This window comes from Mauremys reevesii, linkage group 19, assembly GCF_016161935.1.
Source record: "Mauremys reevesii isolate NIE-2019 linkage group 19, ASM1616193v1, whole genome shotgun sequence".
Classification (NCBI taxonomy): domain Eukaryota; kingdom Metazoa; phylum Chordata; order Testudines; family Geoemydidae; genus Mauremys; species Mauremys reevesii.
The window spans coordinates 17,164,371-17,188,880 of NC_052641.1; the positions used below are offsets into that span (position 1 = coordinate 17,164,371).

The window sequence follows — 24,510 nt, forward strand, 5'->3', positions numbered from 1 at the left end:
TTAATAGGGGATCCAAATATATCTCTAAGGTGTCTCTCACCTCAGCATCCAAGCACTAATGAAGAAAGCATCACAGGGGAGCCCAATGTGTCCAGCTGGTGAGGATTGGTGGGGGGCGGTGTTTTCCATTGTTGTTATACATTTTATGGGCATGCCAAGGAGCTTTCTAACATGCATTGCAGCAGGTAAATGCCCCCACTGACACCCGTGACTGACAATCGGAGCCTGCAAACATGAGACTGGAATAGCCTCGTAAGCCACTCGCATTTGGAAATGGAACCGCTTGATTCGCTGCCATTTAGCAATTATCTGAGGCAAGAGCAGCCAGCTGCCTCTTCCCCATTTTCTCTCCCTCTCCTGCCAAAATGAGTCTTTTTTGAACGGTTTCCTTGGAAACAGACAGCTTAGCCCTGTCACCTCTGCCCCCCCCCCCCCTCCTTGCTTTCCAGTGCAGGAGTAGAGCTGTGCTCCAGCATTCTCTGCTCTTCCCCATGGTCTCTCTCCCTACTCACATTAAATGAGCGTGGCACAGACGTGCGTTATTCTTTGGTTGCATGCCTCAGGAGCTATTTGAAAGATGCTTATGGCACAGGTGCTTCAGCAGGGTGGGTGGCATTTGAGCCTTAGTTAGGCAGCCACCGTTGCAGGTGATGGTTGTTTTCCTGCATTTGTATTTCTCTTCTGGTTCCAGAGGAAGTGTCAGGTTCTGAGGCTGCACAGTAACAAGATTGGCTTCTCCATGTTCTCATGTCAAACAAATAGTAATCTCGGCTCACCTCCACTCCCCCTCCTCTGACTGTCACGTGAAGGTTATTCAGCTGGAAGAGGGAGCCCCAGAGTAGAACATGACATTTCACTACAATATTTCATTAACAAGACAAAGCGAAATTAACCAATTTGCTACAACACATTAGGTGTTACCGTCTACCTCCAGCAACCCGGCAGCTTCTAGTCAATTTGTTTCACAGTGCTTAGGAACACTGGAAGGGACTGAATAGTGGGATCCGCCTGGACATCTCAATGCCAAATTTTCTTTATCAGAGAAGACTGAATGATCCACAGAGACCTGTGAACCATTGAGAAGGTTCAGAAGTTGGCTTTGATTGAGATATGCATGCAGACATTCAGATGCTGGCCTGAGCTGTATCTGATCTGTTCAGATCTCTTGGGTCTGCAAAACTGGGCTGGATATGAGGAACATAGGAAATGCCAGAGAGGATAAGATCATTTTTCTATCTAGTTGAGTATCCTGTCTCTGACAGAGGCTGGAACCAGGTGCATCAGAGGAAGGTGCAATAAACCCTGCGGGAGGCAGCTAGAGAAAAACCTGCTCCCAGGGAAAGCTTCCTCAGGACCCCCAATCATTGGAGGTTGGTTTATGCCCTGCACTATGAGGGTTTATATTTGCTCCTTGTTTGTTCTTTTTTATTTTTTTTTAAAACCATAATTATGCATATTCTCCTTATCCAGATTAATGTGCAATCTTTTTTTGAATCCTGCTAAATTCTTGGTCTCAACAATGCCTTGTGGCAATGAGTTCCCCAGGCTAATTACGAGTTGAGCCTTGCTTAAGGTATTAGACACTTCTGGAGCGCGAAAAACATCATGAAAGTTAACTGCACCTTTCCATTCAGGGCTGAGGTTTGACAGGGCTGATGGTCGTTTTATTGGCCAGTCTCAGACCAAACTACAATGTGGGCGTTTTTCTTTTAAACCAGCACACAGGGGATGCTAAGCTTTGGTATCGCTTGGCAAAAGGTGACTATCCAGGCAATGGCAGCCCCCAGGTTTACAGGGAGGAGGAATCAAGTAGATCCTTTCAAGTAGATCAAGGAGTCACCATCACTGTGGCATCATCACACCATTCTCAACAAGTACCTTACACCATCCCTAAGGTGAACCACCTGCCCTTCCCAGTGCCAGCTCCACAATCCATCCACAGAGGGGAGCCGAAACACTGACTGGGATACATCCTGCACTGGCAGCAGATCAAGGGCCTGATGTCATGGTAAAAAAGAGAGGGCTAGACACCTCCAAGAGGACTTGACACATCAGTCCCGTATCTCCCTGTAGTCCTTATTCACTGTGGAGAAGCGTATCAGGCGCACCTCAGGCGGCTTGGGCTTGGTGTCATCCCACACGTACTCCGGGGAGAGGAGCTTTGAGGGCTTGTGGGAAAAGAAATGCCTGTTGAGGTGGCTCTCCTCCTGCCAGGCCGCCATGATCCCATTGGCTTTGTCTGCCAGGATGGTCATGTGGCAGGCCCTGGTGAATTCGTACACCTGCTTGACCAGCCCACCGAAGACGGCCCCTGCATAGTAGAAGTCCCCCTGGTTGTCAGGGATGAAGGCAGCGGAAGAGCTCCTCCTCTCATAAGGGAACTGGCTGCGAGGGACTTTGTAGTACCCAGGGTGTATGGCCGCTACCATCTCGCCCAGAGTCTCCACCCCCCATGGGTTGTGAAACACCATGTCGATGTCCAGGCAGAAAAGATAGTTCACCTCCCGGTGGCTCACCTCTGCGATGTGCCTGTTTATCGCCTCCATCCTGCGCATGGAAATCTCCTGCCAGTGAGAGTATTTTTTGATGGGGACGATGCGGAGGCTCCGGCCGGGCTGCAGCTGGACTTTGGGGATCGCCTGGGGGTTGTTGGTGAAGATGTAGTAGTTCACCCGGTAGCCCTTCATGAAGAGTTTCTCCGCCGACTCTATGAAGCGGCCCACATACATGGTGTACCTGTGCAGACACAAAGGCATTGATGCATAGCACCATGGGGGAGAGGGGCCGTGGCCCAGGTTACTGGGAGTCTTTAATACACTATGATGTGGTAGGAAGAGTTTTGCCTAGATACTGCTATAACAATGGGCACATTACAAGTGCAATGGGTTGGAATAGCACTACTTTAGCTGAGGGCAGAGAGACAAGAAAGAACATGCCGTGGCCAGTCAACTATCTGAAGTGAACTAGAAATCCCACATGTCCCAGCTCTCGCTATTCTCACAGAGAACCTGGGATGGGCTTTCAAAATTGCTGACTGTGCTGCTCTGTGTTCCCATGGGTGTAGGTCATCCAGCTCCCCAAGCAGCAGTAGCTAGGGTGATGTAAGACCTAGCGAGATCTACACCATGGGTTAGGTTGGCATAGCTACGGCGCTCAGGTGTGATTCATGCCAACCTAACTTCTAAGCATAGACCAGGCCTGACATAGCAGTGCTGGTAGCGTGGACCTGGCCTTAGTCTCTTTCCAGAGGAGGTGTGACACTGGACTAGCACCAGTGTTAACACAGCAGGGCTGATAGACAGCAATAGAACTTTACTGTACTGAACCTACTTGAGCTATCGGGAGGCAGCATGGTCTAGGGGCTAGAACACTGGATGAGGACTCTGGAAACCCGGGTTCTACTCCTGGTTCTGTCACTAGCCTGCTGAGTGACCTTGGGCAAGTCATTTCCCCACTCTAGGCCTCAGTTTACCCATCTGTAAAATGGGGCTAATGGCATAAAGTCATTTGTGATCTACTGATGACAACTGTGATATAAGAGCTAGGTATTACTATGATGATGATGATGCTCATTTCTAGCCGAGTCCACCAGTCCAGGCTCTAGCCAGTGCCACGGCTACCAACAAGGCCCTTACTTTTATGAAGGGGAAACTTGAGCATGCATAAAAGGTTGTTCCTGACCCCAGATCTCTAGCCCGTGTTCGTCTGCTCTCTTCCCTGAACAACTCCTTTAATTCCACCTCCGCCGTCCTCTTGGTCTCACTGCTCCACAGCTGCAGGGCACCAATCTACGGCAGGACCAAGGCTGGCTGGGAGGAGGTGAGCCTTTTGCCTCAGGAACTGGAGCCACTGGGCGACACTTACTTGCCAATGGCAAAGGCTGTCACCCCTATGGTGAGGTTCAATGGCTTGTAGGCACTGTCCAGGAGTTCGGAGTTGAAAGTTCCTTCCCAAACAATGGGGGCCAGCCAAGGCGCGAGAGTCAGCACATCCCGGCGCCTGAAGGAAGAAGAGAAGGGCGGTAAACGAAAGGAAACAGGCCCCTTTGGTCTGAGCCCAGCTGGATAATGCATGTGTGAACCCATGCTCTCCCACACCTTCCAGTTCCACTGTACATGAAACATGCCAGACTCCCACCTTGTGAATTTTCCCTCACAGCAGCCTGGAGGCTTCATAACTAAGGCTACATTTTAGTCACAGGTATTTTTAGTAAAAGTCACGGACAGTAAACGAAAATTCACAGCCCGGGACCTAGCCATGATTTGTACTATTTACCTGTAACTAAAACTTGGGCCAGGGTCCCTGGTGCTGGGGGGGGGGGGGAGAGGAGGCAGTCTGGGGGCACCGCAGGTGCGGGGGGGACTGGGTGGTGGCACATGGCCCGGTGCTGGTGGGGACTGGGCAGGGAAGGGGGTAGTGCTGGTGCTGGGTGGAGGCACGTAGCCACCCTGGCTGGCACTGGGCAGGGAGGGGCTGGTACGGCTCCCTACCCAGCTTTGTGTCTCCCTGCAGCTCCTAGGGGGAGGCAAGGCCAGGGAGGCTCCGTGCACTGCCCCCACTGACAGGGGCGGCTCTAGGTATTTTGCCGCCCCAAGCACGGCACACAGGCTGCCTTTGGCGACTTGCCTGCGGGAGGTCCCCGGTCCCGCGGATTCGGTGGCACGCCTGGGGGAGGTCCATTGAAGCTGCAGGACCAGCGGACCCTCTGCAGGCATGCCACTGAAGGCAACCTGCCTGCCGCCCTCGCGGTGACCGGCAGAGCACCCCCCCGTGGCTTGCCGCCCCAGGCATGCGCTTGGCATGCTGGTGCCTGGAGCCACCTCTGCCCACTGAGCTCCGGTTCCACAGCTCCCATTGGCCGGGAACCACAGCCAATGGACACTGCGGGGTTGGTGCCTGCAAGCAGGGACAGCGTGCAGAGCCCCCTGGCCCCTCCGCCTCGGTCAGGAGTTGTGGGGTCATGCTGGCCACTTCCGGGGAGCCTCCCCTCCCCCCAAGTAACCACCACCCTGCACCCCAACCCTGAGCCCTCTCCCACACCTAAATTGCTGCTGCTGCTGGCGGCCCAGGGCCTGCCTGAGTATTTGGGCAGCCCCTAAGCCAGCCACACTGGCTGCTGCAAGTGTCACGGAAAGTCATGGAATCCATGACTTCTGTGACAGACACGCAGCCTTATTCATAACTGTCGGAGTCTCTCCAGCTATTTCCCTCACCTCATTGCATGAGGCCTCAGAGCAGATACATCAGGCTTTGAATTTCTTTTCCTAGGATGAAATCCAGTCCTGTGCAGAGGAGCAAAAGGTCCATGCTCCACTTAAGTACAACCTAAGTCCATGGGTTCTCTGCACAGGGCCACTGAACTCCACACAGGGGGAGGCCACACGGGCCCGCCTTATATTTGTTGCAGGCCTGATAGAGGTTGCTGCATATGGATTTAAAAATATATGCAAAATTATTAAAATTAAACAAAACTGCCCCGTTGCCATGGTTATGAAAAGACAATCTGTGGTGTGGCACTGTATTATCTCAGCCTGGAAATGTAGTTTTCATATGTTGGATCATAGCTAATGTTTTTATACCTGGTCCAGCATTCAGACATGTAACAAAGCTACGTGAAATCCATACCCTCTTCCACCTGGGCAGCATAAGCATCTCAATGCACATCTAACAGAGGCCTGTTACTCCTGACCGCAGTAGTTCACTTACATTTCATCCTTCTTCCTATGCTAAGGGCTGTTGGCATGGGCTCTGGAGTGTTTAATGAGATGTGTTTTATGATGCTTGCCTGGCCCTGGGCTGCCAGAATCTTCTCCAGACTATGCCCCACAGCTATTTGTTGCTGAGACTTAACAGATGCCTTGTTTGGCCATGTTTTGGGACTATGCCAGTATGCAGCTGTCCCTGACCCCACCTTCCAGCCGAGATCCCTTAAGGCCACAGAGGGCACGTAAGCTGGGTTGAAGGAACCAGGGGAATAGCTTGGTGGCCAATGTTGTATTACATTGTAGCTCTCCCGCAGCAGATTCAGTCTGACTGGACACAACGTTTGAGCCCTGAGTGCTACTTCTTTGTACATTATGGGAGTCTAATGATAGCGAGACAAAATAAATTCAGGAACTGATGGGGGCAAAAGAATAGAATTCAGTTTTGTATGTAGAAAACAAACAAACATTCATTTAACTAAGATCTTCTCTTTCCAGATCAGTTACCTGAAGTCTTATTTTTGGACACCCTGGGAGTAAGTTTATCCCTTGTATCAGATTTTCTTTCGTTACAAAGGGCTTCACTGGATCTCTCTGGGTGACTCATTCTCCATGGTATTTATACACCCAGGGTAGCATGTGTAACCATTAATTAGCACCCCCGCCCCCCGGAAACATTTCACACCAAAAGCTGCTATAAAATACAACACAATGGGCCAGATTCTCCTCTCACTTACACCAATATAACTCCATTGACTTCACTGCAGTTACTCTCAATTTACACCTGCATGAGTGAGAGGAGAATTAGGCCCAATGTGTCCTAGCAAAACAGCAATTGGGATGCAAACATGGATGGATACACACACATATGATGTGTTAAAATGGTGTCTAATGAAGGGAACTTGTTAGGGGCATCAGACACACTGCTCCCTTTGGGCCCACTCCTGCAAAGGGGAAGCCAGGGGGAGATTAGGGACTGTACTTTTCAATCTGGTAAGTCATCACTCTGGAAATGCATTGCAAGGATCCTTCCAAATCCTAATGATGTACCCAAAGGGAATTGAAGCTTCCTCTTGGAGTTTTATACCATTGCCCATCACCGTAGCATCTGAGCACCTAACTAGTCACTCCTCACTGGCTAATGGGGGAGGATTAAAAGAATGGGTCTAATGATACCAAACACCAAAATACTTGGAAGATAATGCATCAGCCTGGGGATGAGACACAGCCATCCATTTGTCATCATGAGGCTGTATTCGGTTACCGTTATTCATGTGGAGTAGTATCTTGCTCCACAAGTAGTCTTGTTAACTTCAATTAGCCTACTCAGAGTAAGGTGCTGTTCAGTGCGATTAAAGGTATTACAACCTGTCCCAGCATCCTGAGAGACCCTGAGCACCCCAAATTGAAGACAGTGGTCTACTCACATCAGTTGTTGGGGGTAGGGATGGGGGTCGCAAGAATCAGGCTGTCCTGGGAGAAAACTTACTTCTGATCCAGTGATCTGGGCTGAGGATAAAATAGCCTGCAAAGGAGAACAAAACCCCACTGAATAATGGAGGGCTAGGCCTGGAGGAGAGGAAAAGCATTTCAAAGGGGAGACATTACAAAGATTGGTGCTTACTCAGGGAAAAGCTGGACGGGCTTCTCTTCTGCATATTGTAGTTTCATGGAGCTGTGTGAGAAGAAGGAAAGAGGGAAAGGTCTGTACATTCTCCTTGACACGACAGGGCAGGTCAGTTTCAGGATCGGTCCTTGCACCAAATACTCCTCAAAGCACAGGCCCTGGTCGCTCCTACCCCACAAGCTGCATTGCCTGGCAGTGGGCTGTGTGCATTGTCTCCCTAGGTGAAGCTTCAAGCGCAGTTAGAGAAACCACTCCTTGAAAATGGCACCTCGCTACACAACCCCGGGGAATCCTTTACAGCTCCCAGATTCTCTGGGGGAAATCAGGAGAAGGCTAGAGCCTCAAGACAATAAGCTAATGGACTAGAGGCTAGCAAGGGATTCTCAGAGTGCACTGCACATCGCTGGCACTGTACCTGCAGGGGCACTCCCTGCTACTGGAGGAATTTTTACCTGGAGAGAGACAGGGTTTGTGATGTAAAGGGAGGAGAGTTGGGTCAGGGAATCGGAGCCTAACTCACATGCAGTCACACATACACAAGCGTTCCCCCTGAAGCCCCCTTGGAATGCCAGCGGAAGTGCTACTCAGCAGGGCTAAGACTTCCACTCCCATCTGCTGACCAAAGGACATTTGTCCTCCTCTTAGCCCTGCAGCACCAGAACAGCGACAGGAGAGAGAGTACTGGCTTCTCCTCTGCACCAACAACGCTGTGTGACACCAAAGTTCCAGTTCGTGCCCCTTAAGTTCTCACCAGTAATGAAGAAGCAGCCAAGCTTCTCTTACAGATCCCAGCAGCACTGGGCAGCTACACAAAATCAAAGCTAAATTCTAACCTGTAACGGAGGGAAGACAAAACAGAAAACTATAGATTCTGATCAGCGCTGACTCTAGCTCCTACTCGACTGTCGAGGAGCTGCAGGAGAATTCCACTGGCCACAGAGCAGCAGAGGGCCGATGTAGACAGCCCTCCACTACCCCCTACCCCGCTGCAGGCTCTGTCATAGGAAGCAGACACGGGGCATGCGCAGAGCATCCCGCAGTACAGGGATTCCAGGCCACAGACAGCCATGGGGAGGCTTAGAGACCCCAGAGCTGCTCTGACTTATGTCGGGGCATCCTGGCCCCTGCAGCTGCCCAGAACGAGGGTGCATGAGGGCAGCTTATAGCCACTTTTACCCTGCCTTCTCCCCCACAGGCGGTATGCGCTAGACCCCTCAGGAGAGGCAGCACAGAGCCTGCCCCTATGTTTCTGAGAACTGACATATCACTTCCTAACCGCATCTGCCCTGGGCTAGCACAGCTTTCGTTGCAATGTGGTCAGCACTTTGCATTGCTGCAGCCAGCATCAAACCTATTTAAAAAGCAGCCTGGGGTGATTTCCAACATCACTAAGCCACAAATTCACAGCCTACTTGGATTTCATTACCTGAAGGCTTAGCCAAGATGCCCTCCGTTTGGTTTCCTTTCACCACCAGCTGCACTAAATTTGTTTAAAGGTAACATGGGCAGATGCTGAGCTCACACAGCAGGTTGGCACTGTTTGTAGCCATTTCGTACACTCTGTATCCCAAATTGCTTTACAGAGCCAAATAACATGGTTATGGAGTGTAAAAAAAAATATACCAGAAGGACATGAGGAACTACAGGCAAGGGAGCGGCGGAGTGATTGCACGCAGCTCTCTGTGCTTTTATTAAACTATGAACACATGACCTGTTAAAGAAAGAAGAGGGAAGGGAGCCATTCCATCAGCTGGAACAGATCCCAGTATAAAATGGCTTTCAGAGGCATATACATCTTAATAGACAGTGAATGTTTCAAGCTGGGTACATTGAGAAGCAACCCAAAGTGTCTAGATTCTTATTCTCTCTACAGAATGTTGTGTTTCCCATGTCTAAGTAATGGGATCGTCAACAAGAACAACAGACGGTGACATGGGGTGGGGAATGATATTGTCTAGCACCACTGACTAAGGACAGAAGGCCACTGTGGTTACGTAGATGTAAGGCCCAGCTTCACAAAAGGTATTTAGGCCCCTAACTCTCATTGAAATCAATGGAAGTAAGTGGCCTAAATACCGGTAAGGATCTGGGCCTAAGCTGTTTAGGACAGTGGTCATCTTTTTGTTCTGTGTTTGTACAGCACGTAGCACAATGGGGTCCTGCTCCAAGACTAGGACTCCTAAGCACTGCAGCAATATAGAGAATAATAATAATCCAGTTGGCAGGAGCTAGATGATCTCAGTTCTAGTCCCAGCTCTGCCAAGACTCACTGTGTGACTTTAGACAAGTCATCATTTCAGCTCTGTCTCAGACTGGATACTTACAAGATTTCTGGGCAAGGAAGGTAGTATGGAAGGTAGTGGACGGGCCCATTCCAGACTATCATCCTGCAAGTAACAGGAGAAATCATTAAAAGATAGGAAGACATTTTCCAGCACTTGACAGGCTTTTCAAAGGTTTTCTCCGAATCATGCACAGAGACTGAGGAGGCCTGCTAGGTTATCTAGCCAATTCACCAGCTGATGCAGAGGACACTGATATACCCCTCTGTGAACATTTTTTGGACTACAATTTACTGCTGTTCATATGTGAAAGCGCATCATGAATGGCTAATGTCCAGTAGGATCCAGCTTTAAAATAAGGGATAAGTATTATTATTATTTACATCAAGTGTTTTACAGACTGCAAACCATTTAAATATATAGGGCTCCCTTCACCACTGGTGACACACAGCCCCCTCCGGAATGGTGCATAACAGCCATTATAACAGGGCCAGAAATACATGCAAAGCATAAATAGTAATAATAAAATACCTAGTCTCCCTCCAAGTGATTTGCGATGCATCACTAGCAGAGTTTGCCTGTGAGCATTCCTAGAGTATGAGTCAGTGGGTAAGTAAGGCCAGCAGTAGATACTTACCAGACAAATATGGGAATGAGGATCAGGCAGAGTACGAGAACAGATTTCACCACTTTCCAGCAAGTCATTTCTCCTAAAGTGGAGCAAAAAAAAAAAAAAATTTCCATTCCCAGCACCTCTCAATTGGCCATGGGCAAAAGATGAGGCACTAGTCTTCAAACTGGGTATAAAGATCCCACAGCAAGGGACATGCAGGGAAGCATGAAATACTCTACAGCTCATTTTATCTCACAGTTCTAATTCATCCTCTCTGAGGCCAGGCATCCAGCAGGGTTGGACTGCAACAGAGTGAGAATCCAGCTAGTCTCTGCAGCAGTCCTCCCAAGCTGCATCAGAGAAACCTCGCTATGGCTACAATGCCCTGGCTAGTTATACTGTAATAGACTATTGTGGCCACATCCACCCTAATTGAATTGGCCTCGTTAGCAGTGCCTCCCCACTTGGTAAGGCAACTCCCATCTTTTCATGTGCTGTATATTTATATATAAGGTCCCCTAAGGTGCCACAAGGACTCCTTGTTGCTTTTCCTGATCACAGTGGCACATTTGCTTATGTCCTGAAGCCTGAGGGTTGACAGGGCTCCTAACTTTATCCTAACCTGCATGAAGTCACTTGTTCAGATAAAGCTCTAATCTCTTTTTGAGGGTTAATAAGCAGCTGGACTCAGTGATATCAGAGGGTAGGTACAGCTAATGTAGGTATCACTGTAGGATATAGACACCATCTTCCACAGGCCAATAATTGCCCCCGGCAGAAAGATCCCAGCACATGTGCATATGAGATGAAGGCAAATTGGGGTCTGCCCTAGTCAAGGTAACACCCTGTAATATGAAACAGATGAGAGCTGTAATACACACTGGATAATAATGGATCTCTATTTCCGGATGGTCTCTGTAGCCCTGACACAACCCTGGGTCACTCCTTATCAGCTGGAAGGTCTGATATGGGGCAATACAAGGCACTTCCCTCCTGGCTTGGCAGCCCAGCATGCTGCTGTCATCTCCCAGCACCTGCTGGTGCAGAGAACCAGCGGCTGCTCCAGACAATCAACCTTTTAACCCCCCCCAGACCCCTGGGCAATTGCCCCCTTTGCCCTCCCCCCCTTGCACCCTCCGCCGGAGGCCTGTAGACAGGACTTCAGTGTGCCACCCCCCTCTACTAGGCAGTGTGCACCCTGTGAGCATTGGCAGTTCCTTAACATGGGTGCCAGGTTTATACAATTGTGTGTGAGGCCCAGAGATCAGGGGACATAGACCCCAGCAGGAATGTAAGGGACGGAGCCCCCTCAAGTCTGGTCCACACAAACTGGATTGAACTGCGGTGCTAAACCTGGCTACAGTCCTGGCCTGGTGGGTGGGTAAGCGACCCCTGCTCCCACCCGGGATCAGGTAGAAATGTGGATGGGACCGAAGTGGTTCCTTTAAAATAGCACCAAAATTTCAAAGAGGATGCCTCATGCAGATAGACGTGAACCCTGCAGCTCCCTGTCCCCACCCCCCAGTCGGCCAGAGCAGCAAATATAGCAGCAAACTCCTCCTTAAACAGGCTTCCCTGGAAGGACCCCACCACTGGGGGCCCAAAGGAGCCAGCAGCCCTACCCAGGCCCGCATTACAGATCTGCCCCCAAGAGCAGCACGTGCTGGGACTCCCAGCGTTCGGCTCCATCTCCCGCAACCTCCCCAGCTGGGCTCTGGTAACCCCACCCCAAGACATCCCGCTGGGTGTCAATCCAAACACCCTACAGCATAGGTTAGGGTTGCCAACTTTCTAATGGCACAAAACCGAACACCCCTGCCCCATTCCCTGTCCTGAGGCCCCACCATCACTTGCTCCATCTCCCCTCCCTCTGTCACTCGCTCTTCCCCACCCTCACTCACTTTCACTGGGCTGGGGCAGGGGGGTTGGGGTGCGGTGCTTACTGGGGCTCCCAGGAAGCAGCAACCAGGTCCCTGCAGCCCCTAGGCACATGGGTGGCCAGGGAGGTTCCGCATGCTGCCCTCCTGCCCGCAGGTGCTGCTCCCACAGCTCCCATTGGTCGCAGTTCCTGGCTACCGGGAGCTGCAGAGCCAGCACTCAGGACAGGGCAGCGGGTGGAGCCTCCCTGGCTGCCCATGTGCCTCGGGGCTGCAGGGACCTGGTTGCCCCTTCTGGGAGCCGCGTGAAGCTAGGACAGGCAGGGAGCCTGCCTTAGCCCCGCTGCGTCGCTGACCAGACTTTTAACGGCCTGGTCAGTGGTGCCAACCGGACCCGCCGGGGTCCCTTTTCGACCGGGCGTTCCGGTTGAACACGACGCCTGGCAACACTAGTGCAGGTGGAGCTGCACCAAGTCACAGGATGGAGAGTCCCCATCATGCGGCTGGGAGAAGTGGGGGATGCAAGACATGGGGGAACAATGGGGGGATAATACAGGGGGACTAGAGTCTGGACATTGGGTAGGGATGGGGACCAGGACCGCGGGGAGACCAGGAGACAGAGGACAGATCGGGTGGGGTTCAGGATGTAGTGAGGGGCAAATGGGGTAGGGGGAGAGACTAGGCCATGGAGGCTAGGAAAACGGGGCAGAGAGCAGATGATGGGGCAGATGGGGGTGGAGGAATAGGACACAGGGGATAGATGGGGCTGGACACTAGAGAAGGCAGCCTATGGCATGGGAGGGTCAGGAGGACCCATCTCAAAGTGCTTTAATGAACTGTTAATGTGCATCAGCAGGGTGCACACAGACAACTAGTGCCGGGTGGGTCACATCCCAACTTACTGATGAATCTGCTGCCCCAGACAGCTGCCTAGCTTGCCTATGCCCAAAGCGGCCTCTGCTGGGGACTGACCACGGAGCTGCCCCATAGCTGTAAACAACGCTTGGATATCACCTGCCCACGCAGCACTGGAGAACGTACAATGGGGATCCATCCTGCGCGGGCCCAGGGGAGAGTGGGCAATGCACTAGATGGACTCCTCAGTATCTGCCCATTTCTAATTTCACTCCTGCGAGGCGGGGAGCAGAAAGCAGCTGAAGTTTCTTTATTATCACACACACATTTCTATGGTGCCCATCTCCATAGTATCTTGACAGGAGGAGTTAGCGCTTGCCAAGAAATGGCACCAATTCTCAATGAAGAAAAATCAGGGCATGCTGACATTTAAAATCCTAATAGATTCACATTTGGCAATTCCGGACTCTTACCTGAGTGTTCTGCAGATCCCCAAGTAGGAACTAAACCAGATTTTCTATCAGCCCTTCCCTTCTGGCTGTTCTCTCGTGCTCAGACCTGCCTCTCCTGATTACAGTGGTAACAGAGCACGGAGTGCTGCTGCATTGCAGCCACGGTTGTTACCAGGGACTGCATTGCAGCCAAGGTGTCTAGAGGGGGACTAACAACTACCCGCCAAGGGTAAACACTCAGCCCAGGATTAGTCTTGGCATAACACGTCTCATCTCCAGAGCAACAATTTTCAGCCTGTCCCATGTTTTAACGTTGTGCTGGGAAATGACGACGGCCCGACAGCCCTGGAGAATGACGTACTATATTTATCCAGGGCCTACCTAGTGCAAATATTTTTTTCTGTAGTCTCATTAACCTATTGTAGGATGGGAGCAGAGGGAGGGTGGCAAAGACATGCAGCAGGCAGTCGCAGAGCATAGGCAAAGGTGCTGGGTACAAAGCTTGAATACGTGTTTTTTTTTAATGGTTATAGTGCTAGGTTTTTGGCTGGTTCTTATGCAGCCAGGCAGGGGAGTAGGGGAGCATGGCTGGGTAAGACCTGCTTGGATTGTAGCTCCAGGTTTGCTGATAGGGAGCTCGGGGGGAGGGGGCGGAGGGAGGAAGCAAGGACTGTGTGCCCTGCCTCCCTCCAAAATGGGCAGCTGTGCATACAAGGCAGAATAATACCTCCCCAGGCCCATTCACAGAGCTGGCTGGAGCTGGAGGCTGGAGAAGTTGTGGCAGACAGTTTACCTCCCTGCCCAGTGCAAGAGGCGAGCAGCAGGGGATTTGTGCCTAACTGGGGTGTCTCTGAAGCTATTTCTGGGGCAGTGCAGCTTGCAGGCCAGCCCTCGCTCAGGCCAGCCCATAACGACAACAGCAGGGCCCAATCCTGCAAACACTACAGAGCATAACGCTCAGCATTGCCAGGAGCCCAGTGCAGTGTTGCCAACTCGTGCGATTTTATGATCAGTCTTGTGTTTTCCTTTACCCGGGGGACTTTTTTTTTTAAACCCTTCCCCACAAATAAGGTCACCCTGCAGTTAAGGCACAAGTGGCTACGAGACAGAACAATACAGCACAGGCCAACCAGCCTGTGGTTGGATCACATGAGCTTGGATAGATCACAGAACCTGCGGGGTTCCAGGAGCTTGCAGCAGGCAGGAAGTAGTGGGCTGCTCAGCAGCAGTTAGCCAGGCGGCATGGAAGAAGGGATGAGAGAGAGAGAGAGAGAGAGAGGGCAGCGCTGGAGATAGGCTGGGGCACAGTCAGGAGGCGCTTTGAAGGTTAGCAGTCTGGACTCTTTGCGGAGAAAAAGGGGAGGCCACAACAGAGGCCATGTGATCCGAGCAGCAGAACAGGAAGACACTGCGAGGCGGGTTTGGAACCCAATCCTCAGCACCTTCAACTCCCAGTGACATCGATGGATAAAAGATTAGGAGGAGGCCTTTCAAACTCCTGTGTCCATGTGGTGTTTTCACAGGACCGTTGCAAGAATCCCACTATTATTAGATTTACGCGGTGCAACAGTGGGCATTCTCGCAGCTCACTGCTGCCTAAACTAAACTCCTGCCCCCCGTGAAATCAATGGCAATGGTCCCATTAACTTCACTGGGGGCCGGGACATCACTCCTGCAGTCTACAGCCCCGCACAGTCTCCCCACAACTCAGTCACCAGGAATTACTCAGCTCACCTTCCTCTTTCCATGCAAGGCGTGCGCACCACAGGCCATAGAAAGCACAGGTAGGGTGACCAGACAGCAAGTGTGAAAAATCAGGACAGGAGGGGGGGGGTCATAGGAGCCTATATAAGAAAAAGACCCAAAAATCGGGACTGTCCCTATAAAATTGGGAGATCTGGTCACGCTAAACCCAGGCCATGACCTCCACACACAATGCCCTGCCAAGGCACCTCTGCCCATACAGCCTTGGCCTCTCTGCTGTGGGGAGAGCAATGGGAGGAAGTTCAGGGTAACTGTGGTGGTAGCTTTTCTGGGGTGTCCACTGGCCCGCTGGGAATTAGACTGACACCCCACCAAACTCAAAAGCCAAACTGGGCAGGGTTTGAATCAGTAAGTTGAAGACAGGAGGCTCCATATCACCCTCCCATTCTGCTCAGTTATCCACTCCCTCACAGCTGGTGTTTAATTCATTGCAAATAAAGCCCGGGCAGCATACACTCAACTGATTCAATGGCAATTTTATGTGGAGAATTGAACTTAGAAAGTGTAAGGCAGGCTGTCAGACATAGATATTTCTACTGGGCCCCTCACCAGAGCGTCTGGAGGGGACAACTACCGTTAAGTCTCACTAGCTGAATGAATGTACTGTGAAAAATGCACGTAGTTGTGTGTGCTGTGAATATTTTAGCTCAGATTTAACTAATTTTTTTTAGTAAACACCACACACCTCTAAAATATCTCTTTATGAAATAAATCCTTACACTTTCCCTTGAAAGAGTACGTACATAGTAACACAATTAGTTCATTAGGCCAGGTTCCCAGCTCAGTTTTACTCTGAATCTGGAGTAACTTCATTCAGTGGCGTTCCTTCTGATTTACATTGGAATAAGCAGAGTTCAGAATCTGGTCCATTGTGTGTGAAACATTCACCATCCTTGTCATATACCCGTTCGTACCGTTAGGGCCAAAGGGCAGTAAAACTCAACGCCAAAGAAAGTGAAACCAATCCCGGGGAAGATGTAATTAATGCACTATTCCACGCCAGCCTCCAAAATTACAGAAAAAAGCTAACTCCTCTTTCCTACTTACTCAGGTTCCACAAAGGCTTTGCTTCAAGTGCACTTTGCTGTGCTTTACTTTACTTCTGGTAAACTAACTCGTATGTACGTCTGGACCAAAATGATACGTCCACCCCACCCCTTCAGCGCTAAAAAATGTTCTGGTCTCAGATAAATACCTGTTTTTGATGACTTTCCATGAAAGATTTTTTTCGCAGAACAAGTCCTTCTGGTTTCTGAAAGCTGTGATTAAATAAGGTTCAAGTTACAACAGCGTCTGACAAATGACCAGACTCGGATATCATGAGGCTATTTTCGCTTCTGAGAAGGGAAGTTTGCTCACTGGACTCCCTCCTTAAAATATATTCCCATCATCTATTGGATCCCCAAAATCATGTCCTGGCACGAGCACATCCAGTCTTCCCAGTTCTAAGAGCTAATTTTATGGTGTCAGATCCAGTATCTGGCTTCAGACAGACTATTCAGTGCTTCTCACCACGATCAGTAACAAAATGAGTTAACCTTGTTCTGGCACGGACAGCATGATCACAACACAGCTCTCATTTCCTGTGCAGCACATTCGTCAAGGCTTTTACCGAGTACAAGATTTCCTTCCATTGTTGTGTTTTCCGGAGTGCTCTGCATCAGGGGGTCTCAACCTTTTTCTCTCTGAGGCCCCACTCAACATGCTATAAAAACTCCAGAGCCCAGCAGGGGTGGGGGCGGGGGACTTGGGCATACACATAGTTTGGCTGCTATTTGGGACGGGGCAGGAACCAGCGAGGCTCGAGCCACTGCTGCCTGGTGGGGTCCAGGGAGGGAGTGCCACCTCCACCCCCTCGCTCACCTCAGCAGGCCGCCCAGCCTGTCGGGGAGGGGGGGGAGGGCAACAAAAATATAACTCAAAGGTGGGGGGCTTAGCTCAAAAAAACTGAAAACAGCTCAGGGTGCAGGGACGGGGTCACTAGGGGCTGTGTGAGGGCAGGGGGTAGCTGAGGGCACAGGGAGAAGGGTGGTACTAGGGACTGTGTGGGGGCACGGGGTAGCTCAGGGTGTAGGGAGAGGGGTATTAGGGGCCGTGTGCAGGCAGGGGATAGCTCAGAGTGCAGGGAGGGGGGATAGCTGGGGCTGTGTGCAGGCAGGGGGTAGCTCAGAGTACAGGGAGGGGGTACTAGGGGCTGTGTGCAGGCAGAGGATAGCTCAGGGTGCAGGGAGAGAGATATTAGGGGCTCTGCGCTGGGAGGACTCCCCGGCGGTCCCTGGTCCCGGAGGGGTCTGCCAGTCACGGAGCCGGGTCTCCCCAAACAGGGGGCTCTTACCAGCTGCCTCTGTGGGAGCAAAGGGGGCTGGGAGCTGAGGAGCAGGAGAGGAAGGAACACTGCTGCCACCTGCTCCATGGCACCATCCATACCAGCAGCTGCCCCGCACTGCCCAGCTCCAGCTTCCCAACTCCGACCTGGCTGGGGGCAGGCAGAGGAGTGGGGGTGGTGGGGTGGAGCTGCCCCCAGGACTGCCATGATCTTGCACTGCAGGAAGGGTAGGGAAGCAATGCCCTCCATATCCCCAACTCTGCCCATGCGGTCAGGGCTTCTGCCCCACAGGGAGCACCAAGGCTCAGGGCTCTGGAATTCAGCCCCGTGCCTCCCCCAGCTTCAGTCCCGTGGGAGCGCCTGGGATCGGGGCTTCAGCCGCTGGGCCCTGAGGCCCCCTTGAAAGGGCTCGCAGACTCCCTGTTGAGAATCGCGGCTCTACATGAATAAATAAACAAATAAATAAAATAGGGCCAAATTCTCTGCTGGAATAAATGAATGAATCTCCATTGGAATCAATGGAGCTGCACCCATTTACACCAGCAAAAGAATTTGGCCGATTGCCCTGCCCTATAAGTGCTGCTACTGCAGAAGCTGCCACAGTGAAAGTGACATTGAGCCAAATAAGAGAATAGGAATCAGGCAGACAGCTCTTGAATCTCACAGCTGTCCAGATTTACCAAAAATAGGGACTATTATCGTGCTGGGTTTTTTTAAACTCACATTTGTTTGATGTTAACTATCGTCCCCCTCTTCTCTCTCCAAATGGCAGAGAGACTCAAGGGAGGTGGGACTGGTCAGCCAAGAGGAAATCCATTGTTGGGATACAGAACAAGGATTCACCCCAAAGACAGCCAGAAGGAACTGTATCAGAGGGGTGGCCGTGTTAGTCTGGATCTGTAAAAAGCGACCAAGAGTCCTGTGGCACCTTATAGAGTCCAGGGGTTGGCAACCTTTCAAAAGTGGTGTGGCAAGTCTTCATTTATTCACTCTGATTTAAGGTTTCGGGTGCCAGTAATACATTTTAATGTTTTTAGAAGTCTATAAGTCTATATTATATAACTAACCCATGGTTGTATGTAAAGTAAATAAGATATTTAAAATGTTTAAGAAGCTTCATTTAAAATTAAATTAAAATGCAGAGCCCCCCGGACTGGTGGCCAGGACCCGGGCAGTGTGAGTGCCACTGAAAATCAGCTTGCATGCCGCCTTCGGCACGTGTGCCAGAGGTTGCCTACCCCTGTTATAGACTAATAGACTAGTGGAGCATAAGCTTTCCTGGGTGAATACCCACTTTGTCAGAAGGAACTGTGACCCTGACAGGCCAGCTCAGGTCAGAGCAATAGGCAATTCACTTGTGTGTGAATATCAAAGAAATGTTAAGTGACCTAAATTCACTCGAGTGTTAATTTCATTCAAAGGAAATCGGAATGATATTGACTTCACTTATCTGTAACCTGTTGAATGCTATTGCATGACATTATGTATATCTATACTTAATTAACCCTAGATCAAAAGTGTGTAGTAGTATTAAGATGAGAATTTACTTATGTGTAAACTTCATGAAACTAATGGAATGCTCCTTTTAATGGCAGGCCTTTACAGGATATATATACTTGTAACTAAATAAACAAACATTAAATGCAGGTGAAGCCTTGGGGGGATGCAAATGAAGAATAGGTTAGCTTCTAAGCAAAGGGTCATTGGTGTAATGATTGGCGGTCAAAGATTCAAGATGCATTCCTCACTCACATCAGCAAAGGAAACCCTCATGGGGAAAAAAATGGACAGATTGCTTTCTGTGTGAAAAAAAACTAGAAATAAGGATTCAGGGAATGATCTTGTGTCTCTGAACTATTTGGATACTCACACAGAAGCATTCCAGATGCCAGGCAGAGATCCCCAATGTTATTTTGGGTAACCCTGAGAGACTGAAGGAAAACTAGCAGATTACTACATCTCTACTACCATTTTGGATTTACAAACTTGCACTCACCTCGTAATATATTTCACCTGCTTTAACCTCTCAATAATTCTCGTTTTCTCTTCTTAGCCAATAAGCATTTAGTTAGTTTACTAGAGAAATTGGCTGCCTGAGTTCTCTTTGGTGTGAGATTGAGAGCATCCATGGACCTGGGCTAAGTGACTGACCCTTTGGGATTGGGAGTAACCTAATGTAATGTGGTTTTTGGTTTATATAACCTTTTATCATCAAGTCCACTTTGCCTGGGTAGTAAGATAGACTGGAGAGCCTAACAGTTTGTGATTCCATTGTAAGACTAAACTAGGGATCCGGGAGTGCACATTTGTTACTGGCTTGGTGAAATCTAATTACAGAATTTACCACCAGTTTGGGGTATCTACCCTATTTTCTGACAGTCTGACCTGAGACTGGCACTCGCAGTTGTGAGCCACTCCAGACAGCGTGACAGGAGCCATGAAGGGTGCCTCTTAATTAGAAGTCTGCCATCCAACTGTGCCTGGCCAGCCCCTGGGATGTCATTAACGCAGCACACTCCAATCTTAGCAAGGATGAAATGTTTGAAAAACACCTTCCAAGGAACACCTGAGCCTCCAGCAAATGAACATTTCTTGACCTGGCTGCTTTTCGTCTGAGCCTAGAGGAGCAAATAGAAACGAAAAATGTATCTTAATGGAGGTCTTTACCCACCCTTACACAAACAGATCCTAATAGTGTGAAATTCACCCCGTGCAAAGGGCCAGCACAAAGCTAATGCAACACTCAGGACTCCCTTGAGCCAGTTTTAGATAGTGTCTAGTCCTTGTGCTGGGCCGCGGCACTGGGGTGAATTTCCACCCCAGTGAAACCCTAATTCTTCCTACTGGAAAATTGCCCCAAAGGAATCAACTTACTGTACACGATCCTTCGCAACGACCTCCAAAGCAACTCAAACCTGGTGTTTAAGGATTGTTGGGCCACTAAAAAATAGCTCCTAAGGACCAGATGCCAAAGTTAGATATTATGAAACCCGCTGAGGTATGTCTACACTGCAGATGGGGACGAGCTTCCCAGCCCAGGCAGACAGACACATGCTGGCTCAGCTTGAGCTAGCAGGCTAAAAATAGCTGTGTGGAGATTGGGGCTGGGCAGAGACTTGGGCTAGCCACCCGAGCTCAGACACAGAGGACCTGGACCAGGGTCCACACTGCTATTTTCAGTGCAAATCTGACTACCCAGACTGGCCGCCAGCTGCAATGTAAATATACCCTTCGAGAGCATACCTGGGATTGACTGGCCATGCAAAAAGGGTCTGCAATTCAAAGCTCTCCATTAGCCTGGGAGTGCATGAGCAAACAAACACTCGATACTGCATGTGATGTGCCCAACGTCCCCTGAGGATGAGAGAATCAACGGCATCTGCCGCTGCCAGGGAGCCCATTTCATAACCACATCAGTGCTGTTAGTGTAATATCTGACTATGGCAGCCTCCTAAGTCTTGGATCAAGTGGGGGGAAATCATCATAGGGAATAGCTATAAAACGTAAGGAGAGAAAATCTTGCAAAACACTGGCCAACACTCATTTACCTGCTTTATAGCAACCAGCACTAAAACTCCCCAGCATTTATAGTGAGTGTGACGCCGGCAGACCAGGTGCCAGCTCTTGCCAAGGCTTCGGCCTCAGCTGAGCACTGACAAATTCATTGCTGGAAAACAGTCTGTTTCACTTGTGTGTTAACATGAGTAAAATGGGTACTGGACTTATAACTAAGGCTGTCGTGGAGCTCATGGAGGGACAGCACACAGAGCCACTTGTCCCCCCCGACCTCCCCTGGGCCACAGGGGTGTACTCCGGGAGCGGCGTGGGGCTGGGGCAGGCAGGGAGCCTGCCTTAGCCTGGCTGCACTGCTGACCGGGAGCCACCTGAGGTAAGTGCTGCCCAGTGGGAGCAGGCATCCCCTCCCAAACACCAACCCCCAGCCCCCTCCCGGAGCCAGCACCCCATGCCCCCTCCTGCACCTAGAACCCCCTGCCCAGCCCTAAGCCCCCTTCCAGAGCCAGAATCACATACCCCCTCCTGCACCTCAACCCCCTCCTGCACCTCAACCCCTTGCCCCAGCCCTGAACACCCTCCCAGAGCTTGCACCCCTCACCCCCTCCCACACTCCAAACTCCTCAGCCCCAGCCCAGAGCCTGCACCCCGTCCCACACCCCAACCCTCTGCCCCAGCATGGTGAAAGTGTGTGAGATTGGGGGAGAGCAAGTGACGGAGGGAAGGGGGATGGAGTGAGCAGGGCGGGGCAGATCCTGGGTTGCACTTAAATTCAAAGTTTTCGTGTGTGTAAAAGGTTTGGAGACCACTGGTGTACAGCAACCAACTGTCACTAAGTTCAGCTTGCCTGGCTGACAAAATAGACTGGAATGCCCCAGGGGACAGTCTGTGACTCCACGGTAAGACTATTATCGTACTTAGGAGTTCATACTTGTTACTGGGTTGGTGAAACCTAATTATAGAACACGCAACCTGTTTGGGGTCTCTGCCCTGCTTCTTGCCCTGAGGCTGGCACTCATGGTTATGAGCCACTCCAGACGTGACAGAAAGCATGAAAGGACTCCACATAAAGGTATCAGAATCAAGAAACAATAGTGCAAAATGTACCCTTGTCACTGAAGGCTTCACTTGGTCCAGTGGGGCTGCCACCAAGAGTTAATAGGGGCCTGCAGAATATTTACTTCTGATGATGATGCATGAGAAGGAAAGAAACCATTCTGATGCTTAGAGACCAGGCTGAGCTTGAAGCTTGAAAGGTGGCAAACTGAACGCATCTGACATAGAAATCATCAAGACAATAACCATTAAACCTCACACGGTCACTTTTACAGCACCTGAGTAAACTGATGTAGCTCCAACAGAGCTATATTGATTTACACCAGCCAAGGTTCTGGCCCAAAGAGTCTCTTTTCAGAATAGAGCTGCTGGAGTACAATAAAATAAAACAATTCATGGAGTTCCAAACAAACGAACAACTTAACTGCAACCCCCTGCCCTCAGTTCAAACCCGGCTCTCAAAAATCTCATGCAATTAGTATGTTAATTATGTCCTTCAGAGAATATACTAATGCCCTAGCTTGAATGGAGGATTGTTAAAAAATTCTACCTAAGAGGCTTGAATTTATCTGCATGTAATCAAATAATTTTTAAGTGGCCAAAAGATGAGCTAAAGCATGCACACTTTTGACCCCTGAAGACTAGAATCCTCAAAGTTCACTACAATAAGAGAAAGAGCGAGCTCAGAAGAAAACACTGTATGTGATTCAAGGTTTAGAAAATAAGCTCTAGGAGGGAAGAACAAGGCATTTTCAGTCCGGATACAAGGACAAGGGATGTGATAAATTCAAGAGTTTTCAGGGAATTTAAGACTGAAGGTGGCTGAGTTATTAACAAAAATACTCAGTGTCTCAATATAACCAGCTATTATTCCAGAGGGCAGCAATGTTAAAAAGGTGCTACAGATGATCCTAATTGCAGACTAATCAGCCTTTTGGTATCAAGTACATTAGTTACAGGAATTGCCAGATTGGATCAGATCTATGGTGCAGCTAATGCAGCATCCTGTCTCTGACACTGGCCAGTACTAAATGCCTCCGAGTAAGGTTCAAGTAATCCGATAGTGGACAATTACAAAATAACTAGTCTATAGGAGGAATTTCTTTCTAACCTCCATCAGTTAGTGGCTGTTATAAAGACACACAAGAACAACTAATTATTTTCACGACAGAATCAGCTTTGGACATAGACCAGTCAGCAAAGACGGACTGTCCATGGACCATTTACAGACATTCACCAATTATTCTAGGAAAGTTATAGGACGATCAAACTTTTTCTCTAATAAAGTAAAGTATAAAGTTTTATTTGTAGAACAAAGACACTGATATATTATTAACACAGATTTATATGTAACAAGAGGTTCAAGCATACAGCTGCTTTATCTTCTGAACAGATTGTTTCCACCAACCCTCCCAGCGCTGAGCCTTCATTAGCTGGGCTGTGTTTTCCTCCTTAATCTTGGCAAACTCCTCTTCCAGCTTATGCTTATATTTCTGAACAAATAACCAAAAAGAAGAAAGTGGTTAAGATCAGATATACCTGCCATTTCTTTTAGTTTCTAACTCCATGCCCTGCCCTGCTGGTTCAAATGATTTGTGTGCTACTTCTTTTCCATATTTGACAATAGAGTTATACAGGTATTTAATTATTCATTGCCTTCTTTTCTTTCCTTTATTTAATGGGTACTGAAACAAACAAACAAAATAAATATTTAAGTTTACTTTTAAGTATACATTGGGTTACAGTGTACGATGCTCTATCCCACCTCAATGAGTTCATACGAGTAAAGATTTACCTGTTCTAGAAGGGGGAAGGGCTCTAAGTCTCAAATCTGCTTTTGTCCTAGAACTCACTAAGGCAGAGAGACGAGCTAAACTGTGTGATGAAGCTGCTCTGAGGTACATCACCTAGACAGGATGGGGAAGTTGTGAACCTTCTACCATCATTAAAACCTCCAGACCAAACAAATGAGTTCTTGTTCTAAAAATGAAAACTGTTTTCTTGAACCTACACTTCATTGTTTCATTTTGCCTTACCAAAATATATTTTATTGTGCAGTATGTATGTACTCTATGATATATACATTGATTAATATTACTCACATACATCTATGCATACACCATGCCTACCTCACAGGAGTGTTTTGAGGCAAGTGCTTCACTATCATTACTACATATATAAAACTGACACGGTTTTATGGTCTTGCTACCTCTGCCATAATATATATATTTTGTACTCTCCATACAAAATGATTGTTGAAATAAAGTCACTTCCACAACCGACCCAGCAATGTTGATCTTTTATTCCCATGAGGGCTTAAAGCACCTTTCCCCAGGTGCTGATTTTGCTGTTCTTTGAGCTATTTGCAATGTGAGTTGGAGGGCTTTGAAGTAGTCTGGAATAGAATCTGTTCATTTTTCCTACTGTCCAAAGTGACAAGAGG

General features: G+C 49.3%; 2 protein-coding genes across 6 annotated transcripts in view; both read right to left on the reverse strand.

Moving 5' to 3' along the window:
• Nucleotides 1-1,437: 1,437 nt before the first annotated feature.
• On the reverse strand, nucleotides 1,438-19,952 carry GBGT1 (globoside alpha-1,3-N-acetylgalactosaminyltransferase 1 (FORS blood group)). 3 transcript variants are annotated; one of them, XM_039506602.1, is made up of 8 exons: nucleotides 19,884-19,952; nucleotides 16,368-16,431; nucleotides 10,249-10,321; nucleotides 9,654-9,716; nucleotides 7,327-7,377; nucleotides 7,192-7,227; nucleotides 3,865-3,999; nucleotides 1,438-2,736 (listed from the first exon to the last, which is right to left on the reverse strand). In XM_039506602.1, the coding sequence occupies exons 1-8, from the start codon at nucleotides 19,935-19,937 to the stop codon at nucleotides 2,052-2,054; spliced, it is 1,161 nt and encodes a 386-aa protein (XP_039362536.1). In that variant the 5' UTR covers nucleotides 19,938-19,952; the 3' UTR covers nucleotides 1,438-2,051. The 3 variants fall into 3 exon arrangements, with proteins under 3 accessions (XP_039362536.1, XP_039362538.1, XP_039362539.1); XM_039506604.1 differs by lacking the exons at nucleotides 16,368-16,431; nucleotides 19,884-19,952 and adding an exon at nucleotides 10,481-10,599; XM_039506605.1 differs by lacking the exons at nucleotides 9,654-9,716; nucleotides 10,249-10,321; nucleotides 16,368-16,431; nucleotides 19,884-19,952 and having other exon boundaries at nucleotides 7,130-7,227; nucleotides 7,327-7,344.
• Nucleotides 19,953-23,390: 3,438 nt separating this feature from the next.
• The window catches only part of CCDC180 (coiled-coil domain containing 180), a 45,523-nt gene continuing 44,403 nt past the window's right edge, over nucleotides 23,391-24,510 (reverse strand). For all 3 annotated transcript variants that reach the window (XM_039507130.1, XM_039507131.1, XM_039507127.1), the window contains exon 38: nucleotides 23,391-23,560. In XM_039507130.1, the coding sequence (XP_039363064.1) occupies nucleotides 23,429-23,560 (132 nt within the window). In that variant the 3' untranslated portion in view covers nucleotides 23,391-23,428. The remainder of the gene's footprint in view (nucleotides 23,561-24,510) is intronic.